Source organism: Hippoglossus hippoglossus, chromosome 17 (genome assembly GCF_009819705.1).
Source record: "Hippoglossus hippoglossus isolate fHipHip1 chromosome 17, fHipHip1.pri, whole genome shotgun sequence".
Classification (NCBI taxonomy): domain Eukaryota; kingdom Metazoa; phylum Chordata; class Actinopteri; order Pleuronectiformes; family Pleuronectidae; genus Hippoglossus; species Hippoglossus hippoglossus.
In genome coordinates, this window is record NC_047167.1 from 4,658,608 (window position 1) to 4,678,377 (window position 19,770).

At 42.1% G+C, this 19,770-nt stretch overlaps 1 protein-coding gene across 1 annotated transcript; it reads left to right on the plus strand.

Annotated features, from left to right (window-relative positions):
- The first annotated feature begins 437 nt into the window (after nucleotides 1-437).
- On the plus strand, nucleotides 438-19,751 carry xrn1 (5'-3' exoribonuclease 1). The gene is made up of 41 exons (XM_034613326.1): nucleotides 438-668; nucleotides 2,033-2,265; nucleotides 2,771-2,868; nucleotides 4,923-5,032; nucleotides 5,136-5,246; nucleotides 5,339-5,424; nucleotides 5,543-5,630; nucleotides 5,743-5,911; nucleotides 6,174-6,241; nucleotides 6,518-6,655; nucleotides 6,771-6,931; nucleotides 7,768-7,857; nucleotides 8,095-8,251; nucleotides 8,544-8,663; nucleotides 8,772-8,941; nucleotides 9,189-9,306; nucleotides 9,563-9,658; nucleotides 10,152-10,255; nucleotides 10,768-10,902; nucleotides 11,137-11,299; nucleotides 11,704-11,817; nucleotides 12,138-12,236; nucleotides 12,361-12,476; nucleotides 12,645-12,791; nucleotides 12,926-13,015; nucleotides 13,321-13,456; nucleotides 13,590-13,646; nucleotides 13,809-13,941; nucleotides 14,077-14,146; nucleotides 14,250-14,445; nucleotides 14,595-14,684; nucleotides 14,831-14,914; nucleotides 15,353-15,403; nucleotides 16,332-16,412; nucleotides 16,550-16,687; nucleotides 16,862-16,994; nucleotides 17,091-17,254; nucleotides 18,107-18,220; nucleotides 18,657-18,762; nucleotides 19,023-19,210; nucleotides 19,331-19,751. Exons 1-41 carry the CDS (start codon nucleotides 594-596, stop codon nucleotides 19,688-19,690), a joined length of 5,157 nt encoding a protein of 1,718 aa, XP_034469217.1. The 5' UTR covers nucleotides 438-593; the 3' UTR covers nucleotides 19,691-19,751.
- Nucleotides 19,752-19,770: the final 19 nt, after the last annotated feature.

Consider the following 19,770-nt stretch of genomic DNA (forward strand, 5'->3'; position numbering starts at 1 on the left):
TGATAATATAGCTAACAACCCAATCTTTGAATCTAGACATTATATTTTCATAATTAAAAAAACTGGAAAAAAGGTGGATTCTGTCCAAAATGACGGGATAAGAAAGCCACCTCATACGTGTTAGTTTTAACTTAGTCTAATATTGCCAAAATTATTTCTGATGCAGGAAATCAAAATAGGAATGAGGTTGTGTCAAGATTTATCGAATCAAAATGATGGTGCTATAAATGTACTCAAAAGTGAAAGTTAAATCATCGTAACGAATTATGTAACGTATTTGGCTTAATATCTTGTGAATTTCCATTTAAAGTGTTAAAATTCTAGCACGTTTGTTTTTACGATTCTTATCATTCTTATTATTTTTTATGTATTCTTGTTTTTTTAAGGGGAACTGATTGTGATGGTCAGAAAAAAAATGGAACGTCTGTTTCACAACTGACGGCGGAATGTTTTAGTAGACGGACCACGGACAACTAGCTAGTTAGCAGCCGTTGGAAACAAAACCTGACTCCACAGTGAGAACAAGTAGCAAACCACGGCTGTATTTTACCCACATAGCTGAACGTCTGTACGCCAGGTTCGAAGAGGTCAAGATGGGGGTCCCGAAATTTTACCGATGGATTTCCGAGCGCTATCCGTGTCTCAGTGAAGTTGTAAAGGAACATCAGGTAGGAACGCAGCTTTTGAATATCGTTAGCTTGTCAACTAGCCGCAGCGCTAGCCCGAGCTAGCTGCTGGCTACCACCGAGCTAAGTGCAGAGGGCCGGGGAAGTTTTATTTCACGTAGTTTACCGATGTTGTTGCCCCGTCACAGCTCAGATCTACTGTGGCCAAATACCTTCGACTCCATTATTCATTCACAATAATCACAAAAGAAAACCGCGTTGTTTACCAGGCGCTTGCCAGGTTTACTGTTTGGTCTCCTACGTGTAAACATATTGACCGTAAACAGGTCAGACCGAATATAACTTGAAGGTCTTTGTTGGGCGAGAACATTCTGACCAACAATACACTCCACACAGTCAGCTAGCTTCACCTTAACCCGGTTAAAGGTGAATACAGGCTAATTGTTGCCAGCTAGTTCACAGCCACCGCGTTCTGCGATGTCTCCGAATTTCAAAAATGTTTGTGTTTTCATAGTTGTTGGTATTTAGCCTGTAGTAAACACCGAGGGGGGGGGGGGCATTTCTAGTTCACCACACATTACTCAGTTTTTATTTTATTCTTCAGCTTCACCGGAGGGAACTTCAGGGACCTGTTTCCCTGTGTAGGGAGGGAGATAGTGTTTCAGTGCTGGAGCAGCAGTTTCATCAGCTGGACGTGGCTCAGTGTCGCACTCATTGCATTAGTCAGCAAGTGATCAGTGTCTGTAAGGCTGTGTGAGAGACGTTTACCAGCAACACCTTTACGTGAAACACAACTGGGTAAATGTGTTGTCCGACATTTTCAAGCTCACACGCTGAAAATAAACCCCACTGCTGCTCAACCTCATCGTCAACACTGTTGTCAGTGTTACTGGAGCAAGTTTTGGGGTTTGTCTGTGTCAGGCAGGAGGATTCAGCCAGAATACAATGGTCAATGGCCTGTATTTATAGAGCACCATAATATATTTCTTTGGCCAGTTTCACACATGCATTGCATCTATGTGCAGAATTCTCTATCATACACCACCCATACAATGCTGGCACAGCTGTCAGGGAATATGGGGTTCAGTATCTTGCCAAAGGACACTTGGGCAGGTGGAATACTGGTGAACTGCTGACCTGGTTAGAAGGCGACCCACTCTACCTCCTGAGCCACAGCAGCCTGGGACCTTTCACTTATGGCGCCCAATGTTTGTGATATGAAGTAAATCCAGTCTTGCGATGCTGACACAAAAAACATCTCACAATAAAATATTTATTGAGGGATGCATTTCAGACCGTCAACGAATATCAATACATTTTTCAAGTTGGTCAATATTGCTAAATGTATTCTACAATTTATTAATCACAGTCATTATATATCATTTTTTGGTTCTTACTCTCCTCAGATCCCGGAGTTTGACAATCTCTATCTGGACATGAATGGGATCATCCACCAGTGTTCCCACCCCAACGACGAAGATGTCCACTTTCGCATCTCGGAGGAGAAGATTTTTGCAGACATCTTCCATTACCTGGAGGTGCTCTTCAGGATCATTAAGCCCCGCAAGGTCTTCTTCATGGCTGTGGATGGTGTGGCGCCGAGAGCAAAGATGAACCAGCAGAGGGGAAGGAGATTCAGGTAGACATGGATGTAGATTGAAAGAAACATATTGGAGAGACTGGAATTTACTCAGATGTTTCAGATGCTTTATTCCAAAACAGAGGGGTTCCTGTTTTTAGAATTAGCTAAATAATAGTATATTATTGTTATGGAATAGTTTTTTAGCTCTTCTGCTTTAAATTGTGCTCCTCTCCGTTTCAAAGAAACTTGATAATGATTGTTTGTTAAATGTAAGGTTGTTGGAGTAGCTGAGTGATCAAATAAAGAAGTGGGTTTAATGTTTCTCTGTGATGTTGAACCCCCACTGAAGATAATGCTGCATTCTCATTTAGTTATCCTATCAGGATTAAATACGATGGCAGCTCTGATTACAGGATCATTTTTTGCTTTATAAATAATGATCTGTTGGACTACAGTAAAACAGACAAACTGTCTGGTGCTCAGTCGGAGGAAACTGGACTGAAGGCAGGAACACAACCAAAGACTGTGAGTTTGACTTTTGGGTGTTTGTGTGTTTGCTTAGGTCCGCCAAAGAAGCAGAGGACAAGATAAAAAAAGCCCTGGATAAAGGAGAGGTCCTTCCTACAGAAGCTCGCTTCGATTCCAACTGTATCACTCCAGGTGGGGATGCACTCAAGCTTTACACAACAATGACATCACACAATATGAACATATATTTGTTAATTTCAGTTCATTTGTTAATTATAACATTATCTGTAAATCAAATTATTATTATTAATTTCCAATTCTAAAACAAATATAATTGGGACCATCCAAATAAATCAAGTCAAAATCACTAAGAATTAGAAAGTGTTTATTCTCCAACTTTTCCCTCGGACACTTTAGCCAGCCATTACCAGGTTGCCACAAACATACGCTGCTCAAAAAGATTAAGGGAACACTTAAATCACAAATCAGATCTTGATGAATGAATTATTCAAGTTGAAAATCTTTACTGGTTCACATTGTATAATTTTTTGAGAACAAAATGAGATAACAACGGTCAATGGAAACCAAAAGCATCTACCCATTGAGGGCTGGATTCAAAACCACACTGAAAATCAAAGTACAAAATTCATCTCACAGGCTGATCTTGTGGGAATTTCCTCCCGGCAACTCATAATGTGACTCATTAGTGTGTTTGGCCTCCGCCTGCCTGTACGCACTCCAAACAACATCTGGACATGCTCCTGATGAGTCTGCAGATGGTGTCCTGGGGGATCCCCTCCCAGACCTGGATCAGGGCATCAGTGAGGTCCAGCACAGTCTGTGGCCCACTGCACCAGTGTATGGTCTGACAATCGCTCTGAGGATTTCATCCCGGTACTTCAGCAGTCAGGGTACCATTTGCCTCCCCAGACCATCACTGACCCACCGCCAAACCGGTCATGCTGGATGATGCTACAGGCAACATAACGTTCACCACGGTGTCTCCAGGCTCTTTCACGCCTGTCAATCGGGCTGACAGTGCTGGGCTCTGAGCACAGGTCCCACTAGAGGACGTCAGGCCCTCATGCCACACTCATGGAGTCTGTTTCTGACAGTTTGGTCAGAAACATGCACACCAGTATTCTGCTGGAGGTCATTTTGTAGGGCTCTGGCAGGGCTCCTCCTGTTCCTCCTCGCACGAAGGAGCAGATACCGGTCCTGCTGCTGGCTTGAAGCCTTTCTCCGGCCCTGTCCAGCTCTCCTCGTGTAACAGCTGGTCTCCTGGTATCTCCTCCATGCTCCTGAGTCTAAGCAGGGAGACACGGCAAACCTTCTTGCGACCGCACGTATGAATATGCCATCCTGGAGGAGCTGGACTACCTGTGCAACCTGATTGGGCTGCAGGTACCGTCTCATGCTACCAGCAGTGACAAGGACACTAGCAGAACACAAAACTAGAGAAGAATCAGTCAGTTGTTGTCACTTTCTTTTGCACCAAAGCAGGTGAAATTGATTCACAATCACTTGTGCTTCCTAAAGGGACAGATTGATATCCCTGCAGTTTAACTGACTTGGTGTTCTACTGTGACGATTAAGTGTTCCCTTAATTTTTGTGAGCAGTGCATTAACTTGGCACTGCAATGCGTGACTTTTGTCACCCATTTAGGGTGTAAAAGAACACATTAGTCAATCCTAGCCGTGCTTCTGTCGGGTTCCTTGTATTTTTGTAGTTCCTCATTTTAACATGGTAGTAATCCACCCCACTTTGTTACTCCACACAGAATCAATGTTACATTTGACAAAAAGAGAACTTAACTATTTGACTATTGCTCAATACCTGCACCAATGCTGACTGAAGTCGTTGCTCATTCTGGTCTGTTTAGTCAACACCGATTGCTTAAATGAACTAAACCAAACACATCAGAGTTTAATGAACTGAAACACACAGTTAAGATGTGCAGGCAACCAAATGCAGTGTCAGTGTGTGTGTGGTAATGGTAAACTGCTTGTGGAGGTCCTTTCCACTGTCGGTGCTGTGGCATGGGCCTCTGTTTATTCTGCATTAGAACCAAATGAAGTTCACATAAATGTTTTGTTTATGTAGCCACAGATACTTAAATACATTATGAGGTGTGTGTGCAACCATTAATGTCACATTTTATAGAATGAGAACGAAGAAGATATGTACATTTGTTCTGTTCTGAGAAAAATAACAATGACTCCTTTTCAACACATCCTTCCTCCAGGCACTGACTTCATGGCAAGACTTCAGGAGCAGCTCAAATATTTTGTACACAACAAAATCTCCACTGACAAGATGTGGCAGAACGTCAGAGTGTTCCTGTCTGGCCATCAGGTGAGTGAACATGGCACCTTGCTCTTCTTGCCACCTCTTAGTTTCTGGGATTTTGTTACTGCTGCAGTCAGTAGTGCTTGTACTAAGTATGTTTCTCTAACAGACCCCAGGGGAAGGAGAACACAAGATCATGGAGTTCATTCGCTCTGAGAACACAAGGCCGGGTCACGACCCCAACACCCGGCACTGCCTATACGGCCTGGATGCTGACCTGGTAGGGTTTGTGTGCCTGTGGTTTAGATTCACATTTATACGTTTGTAACTGCTCAAATCTTGCTCACACTGTCCCTACACTCTGTGTTGTAGATAATATTGGGTTTAACCAGCCACGAGCCAAACTTCTCCCTGCTGAGAGAAGAGGTCCGCTTCGGAGGAAAGAAATCCCAGAAAAGGTGCCATATGCTTTTCTCTCTTTCTCTTGTTTTTTCCCCCTATTATTAGCACGTTTGTTTCTGTCACACACTGCTCTACCATTTCTTTACCCTGCTTTTTTCTTTTCGTCTTAATTAGGATAACGGCTCCAGAGGAGACAACTTTTCACTTACTTCATTTGTCGCTGATGAGGGAGTACATCGACTATGAGTTCTCTGGGCTCAGGGTAAGACGCACACACACACACGCAAACAGGCACATATTTTATTGTTTTAATTAGCTTTACTTTATTATGTGTATGTAGGCTGTATTCTGATTTATATGTTGGTTTTTTTCAGAATCAGCTTGGTTCTGATTATGACTTGGAGCGAATAATAGATGACTGGATTCTAATGGGCTTCCTTGTGGGAAATGATTTCATCCCTCACCTCCCTCATCTCCACATTAACCATGATGCTTTGCCTTTGTTGTACAAGACCTACATCAGTGTACTTCCCAGCTTGGGAGGTGAGACACGCACACCCACAGTTGTTATGATACAATACTTTTTTAAAATTAAAGTTAAGACGTTGCATGAAAATATGAAACATGTGCAAGAGTTTCTCGAGGTCTTGTTATGTTAGTTCAAAAGTGTGTTTGGAGTTTGAGGAAGTCTTTGTAGTGGAGGAGCTACTCAAATAGCTTTTACATGTCAACCATTATAACAGAAAATGTTTTCGCTATAAAAAAGTATATCGTATCCATAAAAATATTTTTTTTTCTGACCCAGGTTATTTGAATGACAATGGTCATCTAAACCTCCGAACCTTTGAGAAATACCTGGAAAAGTTGGCTGAGGTAAGACTACGCTGTAACGCTGAGTGGAAAGTCTTCATTAATGTCAGTGATACTGACAGGAGTGGAAGTTTGGAACATGTTTTCTCTGAAGTCATCAGTGCTGTCATTTTTTAATGATGTTGTGCATGTGTAATAACCATTAACTTTGTACAACATAAGCTTTTTGTACAGATTCTTGTACATATTTCAGGATTGCTTCTGTTCTACAAAACCCCATTACAAATAGTAAAAGTTTGGAACTGTATCTTTCTTCTTCCTCTCCTGCTTCCCCCTCAGTTTGACCGGGAACATTTTAGCGACGTGTTTGTGGACCTGAAGTGGTTTGAGAGTAAAGTCGGTAACAAGTATCTGAACGAGGCAGCTGGACTTGCAGCAGAGAAGGAAGCTGCATACAAAAACACAAAAAAGACAGAGGTAGAGACATGCAGTGATTTAAAAATAAAGCCAACATTCATTCACTGTTTCATGTCCTGTTTCTGTGTTCCCTTTTGATTAATAAGTCCTATCGTGTGTGTGTGTGTGTGAGTAGGATTCTTCTGTCAGTCTGACCTCATCAGAAGGAGCGGCTAGAGAACGAAAGGGAAAGACGGCAGAAGATGACGATGAGGAGGACGACATGTTTGAAACCGAATTCAGACAATACAAACGCACCTACTACATGACAAAGATGGGCGTGGATGTGGTTTCTGAGTGAGTTGTTATTATAAGCAAACACACAATCCACCAACACTATCTCACTATCATACAAGTTGATTGTAGCTGGGTCTTGTGGACAAGTAAGGAGGCACAAGAAATTCAAGTGAATGTCTGCAAATGTTTCCAAACATTAAAATAAAACTAAAATGTTGCAAAACAAGCCTCGAATTCATTTAGGGTCACCTTGCACACCGCTTTGAGACGACTTGTAGTTCAACCAGACAACTCGCGTCTCAAATGTGTATTGCAACAGCAGAACATGTTTGTGTTTGGCGTCTAGGCTCCGACTTCATCACTCCTCTGGATATGATTGATTACATAGATTTAATGGGAGTGATGAGCAAATATTTGATTACCCTCCATCGGAGCTTACAGGTGGGTGCTGGGGTGGTGGAGGGGCTGAAGCAACTGGCAGCAATACTTATGCAGCAGGAGTGACAAGTAAAAGGAGTGATGGACATTTTTTGCAGATTAAATAGGCTGCCAAATTGTTTGGGTGTGTATTATAGAGGGGTGTGGGGTGTGTCACATGATTGGTGCAGCGCAGCTCGAGTTGGCTGCCTGAACTATCTCGCAAGCATCACTCCATTTGAGGTTGTCTCCTGTTAAGACAGGGTTTCTTCAAAAATTTAACTAAAGTAATTTAATATTAAAAACAATAGTGTATCTATGTGTCAGTGTAATATCTGACTTTAAGTTGCAAATTAGTTAAAATTTACACGTGAAAATGATCTGTGAATATGTTGAACAGATTTTCAGAAGTTGATGATGATATATTAATTTGTAATTTGCTTGTTTTCCTTAAGTATCTCCTCATTCTCCATTTGCAGTGAGTTTCTTGCCAATCAGGCCAAGTGTTATGTTGAAGGCATCCAGTGGATTCTCCACTACTATTTCCACGGGGTTCAGTCCTGGAGCTGGTAAGTACTTCTCTATTATATGTCACTTACTCTCTGCACTTTTCTTTTAGTTCCAGTGGCCTGAAAAAGTCAGATCGTTTTATAAAGTCTCTTTAGAAATAAGAGTACAGAATGCTTTCTCATATGTAGCTTCACATGAAGATTTAACATATCACTACACACTAATCCCCAGTTATAGTGAAAGTCTATTTTTTTCCATTTAAAAATCAGTGTTACAATGTGTATGTGTCTCTCTAGGTACTACCCCCACCACTACGCCCCCTTCCTGTCTGACATCAGGAATATATCTGGGTTAAAACTGACCTTTGATATAGCGAAACCCTTCATGCCCTTCCAGCAGCTTCTGGCCGTCCTGCCCGCTGCCAGTATGGAGCTGCTCCCTGCGTCTTACAGGGTAACACACACACACACACACACACACACACACACACACACACACACACACACACACACACACACACACACACACACACACACACACACACACACACACACACACACACACAGTTATTTGCATGTTCTCATACATTAGTGTGTGGATGCACATGTCACCAACATATTTCTTTAACACAATACCTGTTTTGTCTACATGTGGGAAACCAGTTTGAATATTACCCAACATAACAGATTGTAAAATGTTATTTTGAAGAATATGAAAGTGAAATATGTTAATTTCATTATTTCAGCACCTGATGACCAGTGAAAATTCGCCCATTATCGAGTACTACCCACTTGACTTTAAAACGGACCTCAATGGCAAGCAGCAGGAGTGGGAGGCTGTGGTGCTCATCCCTTTCATAGATGAGGTAAACGCATGCAGGCAAACACTGGAGGAAAAATAATGCCACAGTTATCAAAAAGAAAAAACTTTGTTAACAGTATTAACCACATGTTTATGTGTATTTATTCAACAGAGGTGTTTACTAGCAGCTATGGATCCCTGCAATCACAACCTGACTAAAGAGGAGAAAGGCAGGAACTGCCACACGGAGTGCGCAGTCTACTCGTATGACAAAGAGATGGACGTCCCATACACGTCCTGCCTTCCTCAGCTGTTCCCTGATATCCTCCACTGCCACTCCAGGTAGAAAAACACTCACTGACCCACACTCACCCTAAACAATCCTGATTTGTGAGTGTGACATGTAGTAATTTCCTGCCTCTTCACTGTATTAGGAATTGTAAGATTAGAATGTCACAAAATACCTTGATATGTCTATGCTGTCAGATAACTAAACATTACTGAACAAAACCAATTCAGTCGTTACACTCAGTTCACCCACAGGCTGGTGTTCACTGCAGTTTTATTGTGTTGTATTTGTCTGATACAGAGTCGAGCACATCCCCATGGATGCCTGGCATGTGCGTTTGGACCATGTCCACAGGCGACTGGATCGCTCGTCTCTGTACTTCTGTGGCTTCCCCACTCTGCAACACATCAAACACAAGGTAAGGTGTGTGCAAGCGTGTGTGCGTGTGCAATATACTTCGATTGAATGACCCACTGGCCCGACACTTTTTGTATGCAAACTACACCCTAATAATCGATACTAAAAATACATATTAGTGTCTCAGAACTTCTTTTATGCCTGTCACTATTGTGTAGATTGGAAGTATGACAAATGAACACTCCCTCTTTCTTTCTCTCTCTCTTCTGTCTTGTTTACCCCTCTCACTCATTCGTCGGTTCTCTCGCTGTCTTCAGTTCTTTAAGAAGAAGAGCGGTGTGGTCGTGTTCCAGCAGAGCAGCAGAGGGGAGAACATGATGCTCCAGATTATTCCCAGCGATGAAGGAGAGACGGTGAAGTTTTTTTTATTTATTCATCTTGCTCTTAAAAACAAGAGCTCTTATCCTGCTAAAAATAGCAGGATATTTTATAAACAGGATATACTAAATCAATTATTCAAAAATATTCGGTATTACAAATTTTTTGATCTCTAAATAACTTCATATTTTCCAAGTATTTTATTATGTAAGAAAACAGAGTTAAAGTTCAGACTCCTTATCAGAACAAAGACTTGGTTCACAAGCTCCAAATAATTCTTCCTTTTGCTGTTTATTGAGATATGTTAAAACTAAATTAACAAAGAACTTTAAAGCCGCTTTGAGTTTGAACACAACTACAGACTTTAACAAAAACAGCTGGTTTGCACAGGTCTTACTCTCTGTATATTTGTCTCTATATTTTCTGCTGTTTTATTTTGAACTCATTTGGTTTCTATCTCTGCCTTTTACTCACACTTACTGTTTCCCTCTTCTGCTCTCTTTGTTTTTTCCTCTGCGACTCGACTAGATATGTGACGATGCTGCTGTGCAAGTACTGGGGAAGTCTGTGTTCGTGAACTGGCCCCATCTAGAAGAAGCTCGCATCATTGCAGTGTCAGATGGAGACACTAAGTAAGACTTAGTACAGCAAACTGTGTCTTCACCAACAGTGAAGTTAAATGTGTCTGAAAAAAATCATTTCTGACATTAGTTGTAGCTGTAGTGTCTCTCTGTCATCCTGTCTGTTTTGTTTGTTTAGGAATGAATCTACAAACACATAGAAAATCATTTTGTTGTTTCACCTTTTATTTGAATTGAATGTGCTGCTTTTTGTGATTGAAGTGATTTATCAAACAGAAACGACTGAAAACCAACCGTTATGTTGCTGAGAGAAAACACTTGAATTGGGACCATGTTAATGCTGCAATACAATGTAATGTTGGCTGCTAGGGTGTCTTTTGTGAACCACTGGGTGGCCCCAAAGTTACAAAATCTGCACAATTTCAGACGACATAACAACCTCACCAACGTGCACCAAATGTATACAAGTATCTCAGTTGGACTATTTGTTTGGAAGCTCGGAGTTTGTCTCTGTATTTGTGTGAATCCCAATATTTGAGGCCAATCTTTTACCTGTTTTGCAGGTTTTGCCTGGAGGAACACCCAAGTGTACAGAGACTGTATGACGGCTCCTCCACTCCCCCTCCCACCAGAGTCATCCGTATGTCAGACAAGGACCAGAAGGATTGGGTGAAAGATGTTCAGGGAATCACTGAATAGTAAGACAAACAGCAAAACATTTTTGTCAATTAGTAGAGAGAGTTTCTGTTTCCATAACAGTGGATAGGTTTGAAAACGCATTGTTGCCCTTCTCATTTGTGGATGAGACCCTTTAAGCCACTGTAACAAGGTTCTACTGCCCTGTTCTTACTTCAAATCACAGTGAAGCATCAGGTTGTTGCCTATTGCTTTTATTCAAAATTCCTTTTTAATACGATATTTTTTATCCTCAGTTTCTTGAGAAGGAAAGGCATCATGGTGACTGAGACATCGGTGGTTTTGTACGGCCAGTTGCTGACAGGAAGGAAGTATGTCCCCAAAGCCGATGGAGTTGTGGAACTGGAGAAGCAGTGGGCGAAACAAATTCTCCCCTTCGCCTACCAGACTGTGGTTAAGGTATACATCTACATATACAGCACATGAAGGAATGCGCAAACAAAACCGATGGAAACAAATAGTCAAACCCGCTAAGCTCCATTTAGGGAGTGAGTTTGAAGCTAAAAACGTTTTCAACATTCATGCATGCTCATAATCCATCTGACAGAAACACACAATTGCAGTTTTTTTAAGCCAGAGAATAGATTTTGTGCGAAGCTAAGCTGAATCTGGCCCACCTAGACACATTGTGGAATTAAGGATTTTATCCAACGTGTTGTAACATCACTGATACAGACACACATTTACACAAACCTTATATTACTAACTGAGCCTCTTGACTCACGTTTGCACTCTTTCATCACCGATGTAACTTTGTCACTAACTCACTCGTCCATATTCTGCTTCTCCCTCCGTCTCCTCAGGACATCGAGGCCTTTTACTCGTCTATGACGTGTTTTAAGAGCTTGGATGAGCTCTTTCCACAAGCAACGACGGTCTTCATGGTGGGGAACCCGTACTACGGTAACGCTGGGGAGGTTAGTAATCTGCTATACTTCTACAGCAACCACATCATTGTAGAAATGATGGATGATTGACATTTTAATGAAAATTATTTGCAGTTTTTTTTTTTTTTAGAATGACATTGACCTACTCTTCTCTTACTATGTATATATAGTATACGTGTTTGTTATATATACTGAACTTAAACTGTTAGTATTTTAAATGTAATGACTATGATAAACAATATTTTATATCGTTTACCATCTGAAAATGTAGGTCCTATTTAAAAACGTGATATGTTTTAATCAAATGTGTCCTCCTGAATCACCATCTCTTTTTGTTTGGGGCTGAACAGGTGCAAGATTCCAGTGACGTCATTAAAGACGGTCGAGTCCGTGTGGTCTTCAACGTGCCGCATGAGCCACAGCTGGAGCCTTTGATCCAGAATCAGCATGTAAGAGATGCCGTGCACATTCGTGAGGGCATTTAACTGAGAAATTGTTATTCATGTTAGAGTATGTTTGTGCCTCATCTATGTATGTTGACCTGATCTGAGTCTGTCTGTATGTTTTTTTTAGAAATACTGTGTGAAATACAGTCCTGGATATGTTCTGGCATCTCATCTCGGCATCACCAGCTACCTCGTGTCCCGCTTCTCAGGAAGCATCTTTATTGGGAGAGGCTCTAAGAAGAAGTGAGTTTAGATATAGAGATATCATGAAAACATCAGTTGTTAATTTGGCTGTATATTTAACGTTTTCGATCTATAGGTTTTGTATGTTCTGCTGGTTTATACAAATACTGAAGATTTTCGCCTTTCTCTTCTGTGCACCAATCTTGTCGTCTTCTTCTCTTGGTCCAGTCCTTGTGGGGAGCAAAAAGCCAACGTTGGCTTGAACCTGAAGTTCAACAAGAAGAACGAGGAGGTTCCTGGATACACCAAGAAAACTGAAAAGGAGTGGCTCTACTCGGCTGCTGTGGAGGACCTGCTAGGTGAATACCTGGACAGGTAAAAAACAGAAAAAGTCTGGTGGCACTGGAATGTGTGTTTTTTGTGTGTGTCAAGTATTTGTCAAATACATACATTTAAATGTTGCCCTATTTTAACATTTTCAAATTATGTTTTTTTTTATATTTGTATAGATTTTCTGAGGTATTCAACCTGGTGTCCAGGAACAGTCATGATGATGTTTTCTATGAAGATGACGTCTGGCCTGCAGCAGAACAGAATGGGTAAGACACACACAGAGACCTTCCATATACTTCTGATCTAGAGCACACGTGACAGTTGATTGTAGCGTGGATTAGAATTAGAGCTTTCACAATATCAGGTTTTACAAAATTTCACTAAAGTCAAATGACATCGCAATCATATTATCACAATATCTGTAGAAAGTCTAAAAAAATAAACACTTTGTCTTGTTGGTACTTTATTAAAAAAAAATTCTGTGCACATACCGAAGGGATTCTATCTTGTGACTTCATTGAACTTGTGGTGCATTTATCAATGATCCCTGATATTGATGGACTTTCCACAGTGCCCAGAAAGTTTCTGAAATCACATCATGGTTGAAAAGTCACCCAGTCAGCTCCATCAGCAGGGCGTCATGTGATCTGCAGGTGCTGGACTCTGCCATTGTGGAAAGGATCGAGGATGCAGTTGAGAAAACTAAGGTGACTCCAACTCACACATGACATCTGACTTTTTCCCTAAGTCTCTTTCAGTTTTATAGTGTTAGTACTCTTATTTGTTCTCTTTATAGTGTATAATCCCCATTCACAAACCTCTCTCCTCTTGTTCTCTCAGGTGAAGAAGAGCACTAGGAAAGTCCGCGTGACTGTTAAACCTCATCTGCTCTTCAGGGTGAGTTTAAAATTCCACAATAAGCATGAGGACTGTGGCTTTAGGAGCATTAGTACAAATTGAAATTGACACACAATTTAAATGCGAGCTGCATCACATTTTATTACATACTGTGTATTTACATGTTATTTAACACTGATGAATGCCGGTATTTGCGTGTAGCCGTTGGAGCAGCAGCAGGGTGTAGTTCCAGACCCAGACGCAGAGTATCGCCTGTTTGACAGAGTCGTCAACATCAGGGAGAGCTTCAGTGTCCCACTGGGGCTCAGAGGAACTGTCGTCGGTATTCAAGGAGGTGAGGACACACACATTCATCATTTCTTTTATCCACTGATGTTTTTAAACCGCTTTTTAGCAATTTTCATAGAAAAGGGCCAAATAAACATATAACATATCATTCTCACAGTTTTGTGTCTGTTTATATTTTCAGCGGAGCGTGAGGCAGAGGTTCTCTATGAAGTGCTGTTTGATGAAGAGTTTGCTGGTGGTCTTAACATCAGGTGGTTACACTTTTTACACGTCTGCATGATTAAGCAAACCCACACGCCGCCACTACCAGGCTGGTTTCTGACCAGATTTGTTTGTGTTTGTCTTTCTACTCAGGTGTACATCACTCCGTGGTTACCGCCTCCCTCCCTGCGCTCTCATCAATCTTTCCCACGGTGGCCGAGTGGATCACACCTCCCACAAACTCACCGCCATCGTCAAACCTCAGCCCGCAAGTGGCGCTAACTTCCACTCACACAGGCAGATGACTGGCCTCAACCATTCACCAAGGTCACCCTTTATACCCACACAGGTAAGTGGGGACAATGCAGCCACACAGTTTCTTTTCCTGTTTGAAATGATGAAGCAATTGGAAATTATTTGTCTTGAGTAACTGATCCATCCTTATGAATTATTCCATTTCTCCTCTCTCTGTTCCACCTCTCAACTGTTCATCTGTAGCATAACAACAAACACAGTGGGGGGAAGGCAGCCTCCCAGGGCAACAGAAACTCCCCCTCTAAAGGTCCCATCCAGAAACAACAGGGCAGGGTAAGTGCAAGATCGTCTCACTTGTATAAGCTGTTTTCAACTCTGCAGCCTCTCACCAATTGACCACCATGTTAATGTAATGTTCGTTGTTGAAATATGCTCACATATTGTGAATTTTCTCCTCTTATCTCCATATCTCCAATCAGAATAAAGAGGAGTACGGAAATGTGTGGCAGTCAATGCAGAGCATGGGCCCTCCGAATAAACCTCCTGCCCACTGGCAGAATAATGTAAGTGTGTGTGGGTGTTTTAACTGAATATAAGGCTAATATAGCAGCTTTCATGGAGCACAGGTGTTGCCAGTGGAGCTGAACTACCCGTTTAGACTAATCATTATTGACCTCAAGATTAAAACATTATTTTTATTTGTTTATTTTTTAACAACAGCATAAAACACGTTTAGGGGCATTGCCTGGAATACAGATAACAAACAAGACCACAAAGAGAGTTGCCATCAATACAGAACCCTAACCTTCTCAGGAATGGAGCCAGCTCAGCTCTGTGTCAGAACGTGTAGGAGGCCTTAGCAAAAGACAGCCGTCTGTAGCTTTGACATTAAGCAGAGTGATCAGGACTGAGGAGCATCTGGCTTTCACTTTTGGACCTTTTAAAACATAAATGTTTTATGTGTGTTTCAGTAAAAAAGTAATTGTCTTTGTCAACTCTAGGAAGGACACACCCAACAGGGGAAGAACCTGCACACAACCTCTAACAATGCTGTGAGTGTACACACGCACACACAGACTCATTTCAACTCTTATAATTATATTTTCATATGAGTTACAAAATACTGTTGTCAGCCTCTTCATTCTGTAAAAATGTTGCCTTGACATTAAAGGGATAGTTCACCGAAAAATGAAAATTCACTCATTATCTACTCACCACAGTGTTTCTCAGAGTCCACAAACATTTTAGGAGTTTCAGGGGTAAACAGTGTTTTAGACCAGGTGTCCTCTTCTTAAGACGTAATAAAACAACAGAAACAACTTGCCTCCATACTGCTCGTGTGGTGTCATCCAAGTGTCCCAAGCCCCAACTTTCCTATTCGACTAGAAACAAGGTTTTAAACCTAAATGTCCACTACCGGAAGTAGCGAAGCTAGCGGATGTAGCCACACGACGGTGTGCCCCAGGGTCCGTGAACGCACCTCGGAGGACGTTATCAGAGGACATTTAGGAGTAAAACGTGGTGTAAATGACCTGGTGATGAATGTCTGGGCTTGCGCACACTTGAACATCACACGAGCAGTTATCACCACAAAGTGTATGTGGACAGTGAGGTGTATTGGTCTGATTTTGGATAATTACTTTTGCTTTAAAGGTCCAGTGTGTAAGATTTAGGTGAAAGGGATCTATTGACAGAAATTTGAATATAAAATAATAATTATAATAATAATAATAATAAGAGTGTGTTTCATCTAAATTATACAAATTGTTGTTTTATTTACCCTAGAATGGGCCCTTTTATATTGAAATACTTTATATTTACACCAGGGGGGGTCCTCTCTATGGAGGCCTAAAACTAAACACCTTTTGAGTTTTTATGAAAACTGAAGGTTACCACAGGTTCTCTTTCATGTCTGGAAGGGGAGGGTGAGGTCAGGGGTGTTCAGCTACTTTAATGTTCGTCTGTGTCTGTTCTCTACAGGCCCCAGTTGGTGGCATCAGACTGTTGAAGAAAAATGAAGAACCTGACTTCCTTCTCCCTTCACAGAACACAGGCAATAAGGTACACACACACACACACACACACACACACACACACACACACACACACACACACACACACACACACACACACACACACACACACACACACACACACACACACTTTGATTAAACTGTGTTGTCTTTTGTCTCTCTTAGGCTTCGACTGAGTTTGAGGATCTCATTGCCAGTCTAAAGATCTCTACGGGTAATCAGCAGACCCCACCTCCTCCAGCTCCTCCACAGGCATCCACCACCCAGTCAGATGGCCCACTGTCTCCACAGTCCTTCGCCATGGTGAGTGATGGAGGCACTGGTGTTTTGAGATGACAGTGGTTTACTAGAGTTATAGAGAATAATTTGCCAAGCCGTGCCCTCGTCAAAGATATTTTGGTTGGTGGCAGCCATGTTTGTTTTTCAACCGATCCTGACTATTTATAATTGAGTGTAATTTGTGTTGTGCTGCTGTAGAAGGGAACCCTGGTACTGAAGGAGATGCTGAAGATTGATTCCGGCACAGGAAGCCCCCCTTTCCTGGACACTGATCACACACCCCCCTCTGGAGGCCAGCAGCAGAATAGAAGACGATCATCTAAGAAACTAGGTATCTCCTACACCAGGCCAGTTTACATGTTTACAAACCAAGGCTTGTATTCCTTGTTTTTTTTAATCCATTTCATCCCTGTTTCTCTTCCTCAAGCTGCAAAGATGAATTCCCCCCATGGTGACATAGCTTCTCCTGTATCAGCCGCCTCCCCCAACCTCTCCAACGCTGTGTTTACCAGTAAGGTGTCAGAGCTGGCATGTGTCTGTGTGGGGTTAGGCATGGTACCACCCGATTTCAGCTTTATGCGCAACAGACAGGTAATACAGCATATTTAATTTTTGTCTTTCACGATATACACAATGGCTTCAGTCAGGTTTCCAACCCCTTCAACCACCACAGTTGTGTATCATTGATTGACTGATAGATTGTTTGGAGTCCTTCTGTAGCAAACTGATTTGGCATAGTTTGAAAGGCACTCAGCTCTGTCTATAAGGTTCCACCACTTCATGTCAGGACAAAAACCAAATCATGGAATCCGAGGACCTCTCTTCATCGCTGAACCTCAATTTGTAAAGCTTTGTGTGTTCCCAGCAGCGCTGTGCATTGAGCACTGTGGCCTGAATATTTGTGAAAGAGAAGATTGGAAACATCAGAATTCTTGATTTGCCCAAACTTGAGTATCCGCTTAATGGTGGAGAAGCTTGACATAATCCACTTTGAGTATATGGCAGCCTAGCATGAAGAAAATAATGTATCTGGTCTTGTAAGACAAAAACTGAACCCTCTGGACTCCACCACCATGGCCAAGATGTCACTGGAGTTGCTTTGTGACGAGTCCAGAAGTTTTCAGAGACCTGTAGATGGCAGTTCAGAGGTCTTTCTCGCCCAATCTCAAAAAATGTCCCAAATCCAGGTGTGCAAAGCTTTTAGACAATTAATTCAGTACTTTGTATTGACCCCTTTAGCTTCAGTCTTCTAGTGTAATTAAGAGTCTGAATACTTTTGTTCATAAATTTGCTATGAAAAACACGTTTTCATCTTGTTATGGATAATTGATTGTAGAATGATTGGAAGTTTAAAATGAAATGTATAACACGAAGTGTGCAAAGACTGAAGGAGTCTGAATATTTTCTGGGCATTTTTACTAAAACTGTCCTCTGTCTTCACAGGGTCACGTCGTGTGTCAGGTGAAACTATCCAATGGACTGATGGTTCACGGCCCACAGTGCCAGTCTGAAAATGATGCCAAGGAGAAAGCTGCCTTCTTTGCCCTCCAAAGACTGGTACCACACACACACACACACACACACACACACACACACACACACACACACACACACAGTAGTGTTTATGTGAATGAGAGATCGTGAGAAATGTGTGCTTGCAATGGTCAGTGGATAAATAATTAAATCAGAAATCTTATGATCGTCAAATGAACCTTAAATATATTTTTATCTAAAAGGGGAGAGAGACCAAATTGAGGAAGATGTTTTTTAATTTTAATAATCAGTTCATATCAGCTCATTGTGGTCTTATCCCTGAAAGAAGAATCACTGTGGACATTAACTTGCAGCATTTGGGGCTTAGACAAGATTCATAAAGCAACTCATAAACTGATGATTTGACAAGGCAGACTGTAAAAATGCATCATAACACAGGTATTGCTATTCTTTAGATTTAGACGTTCAAAGCTTCACTGTCTGTCTTGTGTGTCTGTAGAACTCAGTGGGATCGGGCTTCCCACTCCCACCTGCTCTATATCCAGGAGTGGGCCAGATACGACCTCCGCCCATGGGATCCATGACCCGGGTCTTTAACCAGCAAGGTTAGTCTACATCACCTCTCTACGGACAGTAGTAACCGTTACGTGATCTCACGTGAGTATGGAGTGGTAAACTGATATCATGGTGACCATCCATCTGTGCCCCAAAAATCATAATCGGATTAAAGCCTTTGGAACTTTGTTATTTCCACATTTTTTAGTTTTCCTGTCTCAGAAGTCGTGTGAGACTTTCTAGATCTATCCATGTAGATGAATTTGAATCTTTTACATGTTGTTCTCTAATGTTAATTATTTTTCTTCAGGTGGTATACTGTTGCCCCCGCAGGGTTTTGGCCCTGGCCCTGGCCCTATGTGGGGAATGGCACTGCCTCCGCACCACCAGAATCAACAGTTTTATGGAGCCGCAGGAACCTTCCCTGGTGCCGCCCGGCCCCAGCCTGCACCAGCAACGGTGCCCATCGGCTCCCACAACCAGTTCATCCCGTTACAGGTACACACATACACACGTTGGGACGTAGAATAATTGTGGAAGTGTTTTTCTGCTTCTGCAAGTAAAGTCGTGCTCTCGTCATGGTAACCCGTGGTTCTTATTGTCCTCTGACCCTGACAGGTGACCAAGAAGCGGGTCTCGGCCAACAAGAAGAACCAGGAAACTCGAGAGTTTTACAGCGCCGCACATACCGTGGCCAGGAGCCACTCACACAAATCCCCGAACCAGCCCTCTGGCCAATTTCAATTTCACAGTGAACCACAGAGCGGTCAGGTCAACCAGACCCACCAACATGCCACCAACAGCAACCCCACTATGTCCGCTACCAGTCTAGGTGATGGTCTTTCCACAACGGCCGCATCCCCGCACACCCCCCCGAGGCAAAACAACCCACCAACAGGTCACACCCCTGGCTCCGCCTCCAAGAGGAAGCACAGGAAGCTGGCGGTCAACTTCGAGGCGGCTAAAGTCTCAGAGTGATGAGCTGGGGTGTTTGTAGTTTTTTTAAGTTGCTGTTTCAAAGCCTGACTCAGCATCTCAATAAGAAAGTTTCTTTTCAG

Coding starts and splice junctions, on each gene's coding strand:
- xrn1 (XM_034613326.1), top strand. CDS start 594: ATGGGGGTCCCGAAATTTTACCGATGGATTTCCGAGCGCTATCCGTGT. Junction 6,242..6,517: donor ACCTGGAAAAGTTGGCTGAG/GTAAGACTACGC, acceptor CTTCCCCCTCAG/TTTGACCGGGAACATTTTAG. Junction 16,995..17,090: donor ACGATCATCTAAGAAACTAG/GTATCTCCTACA, acceptor CTCTTCCTCAAG/CTGCAAAGATGAATTCCCCC.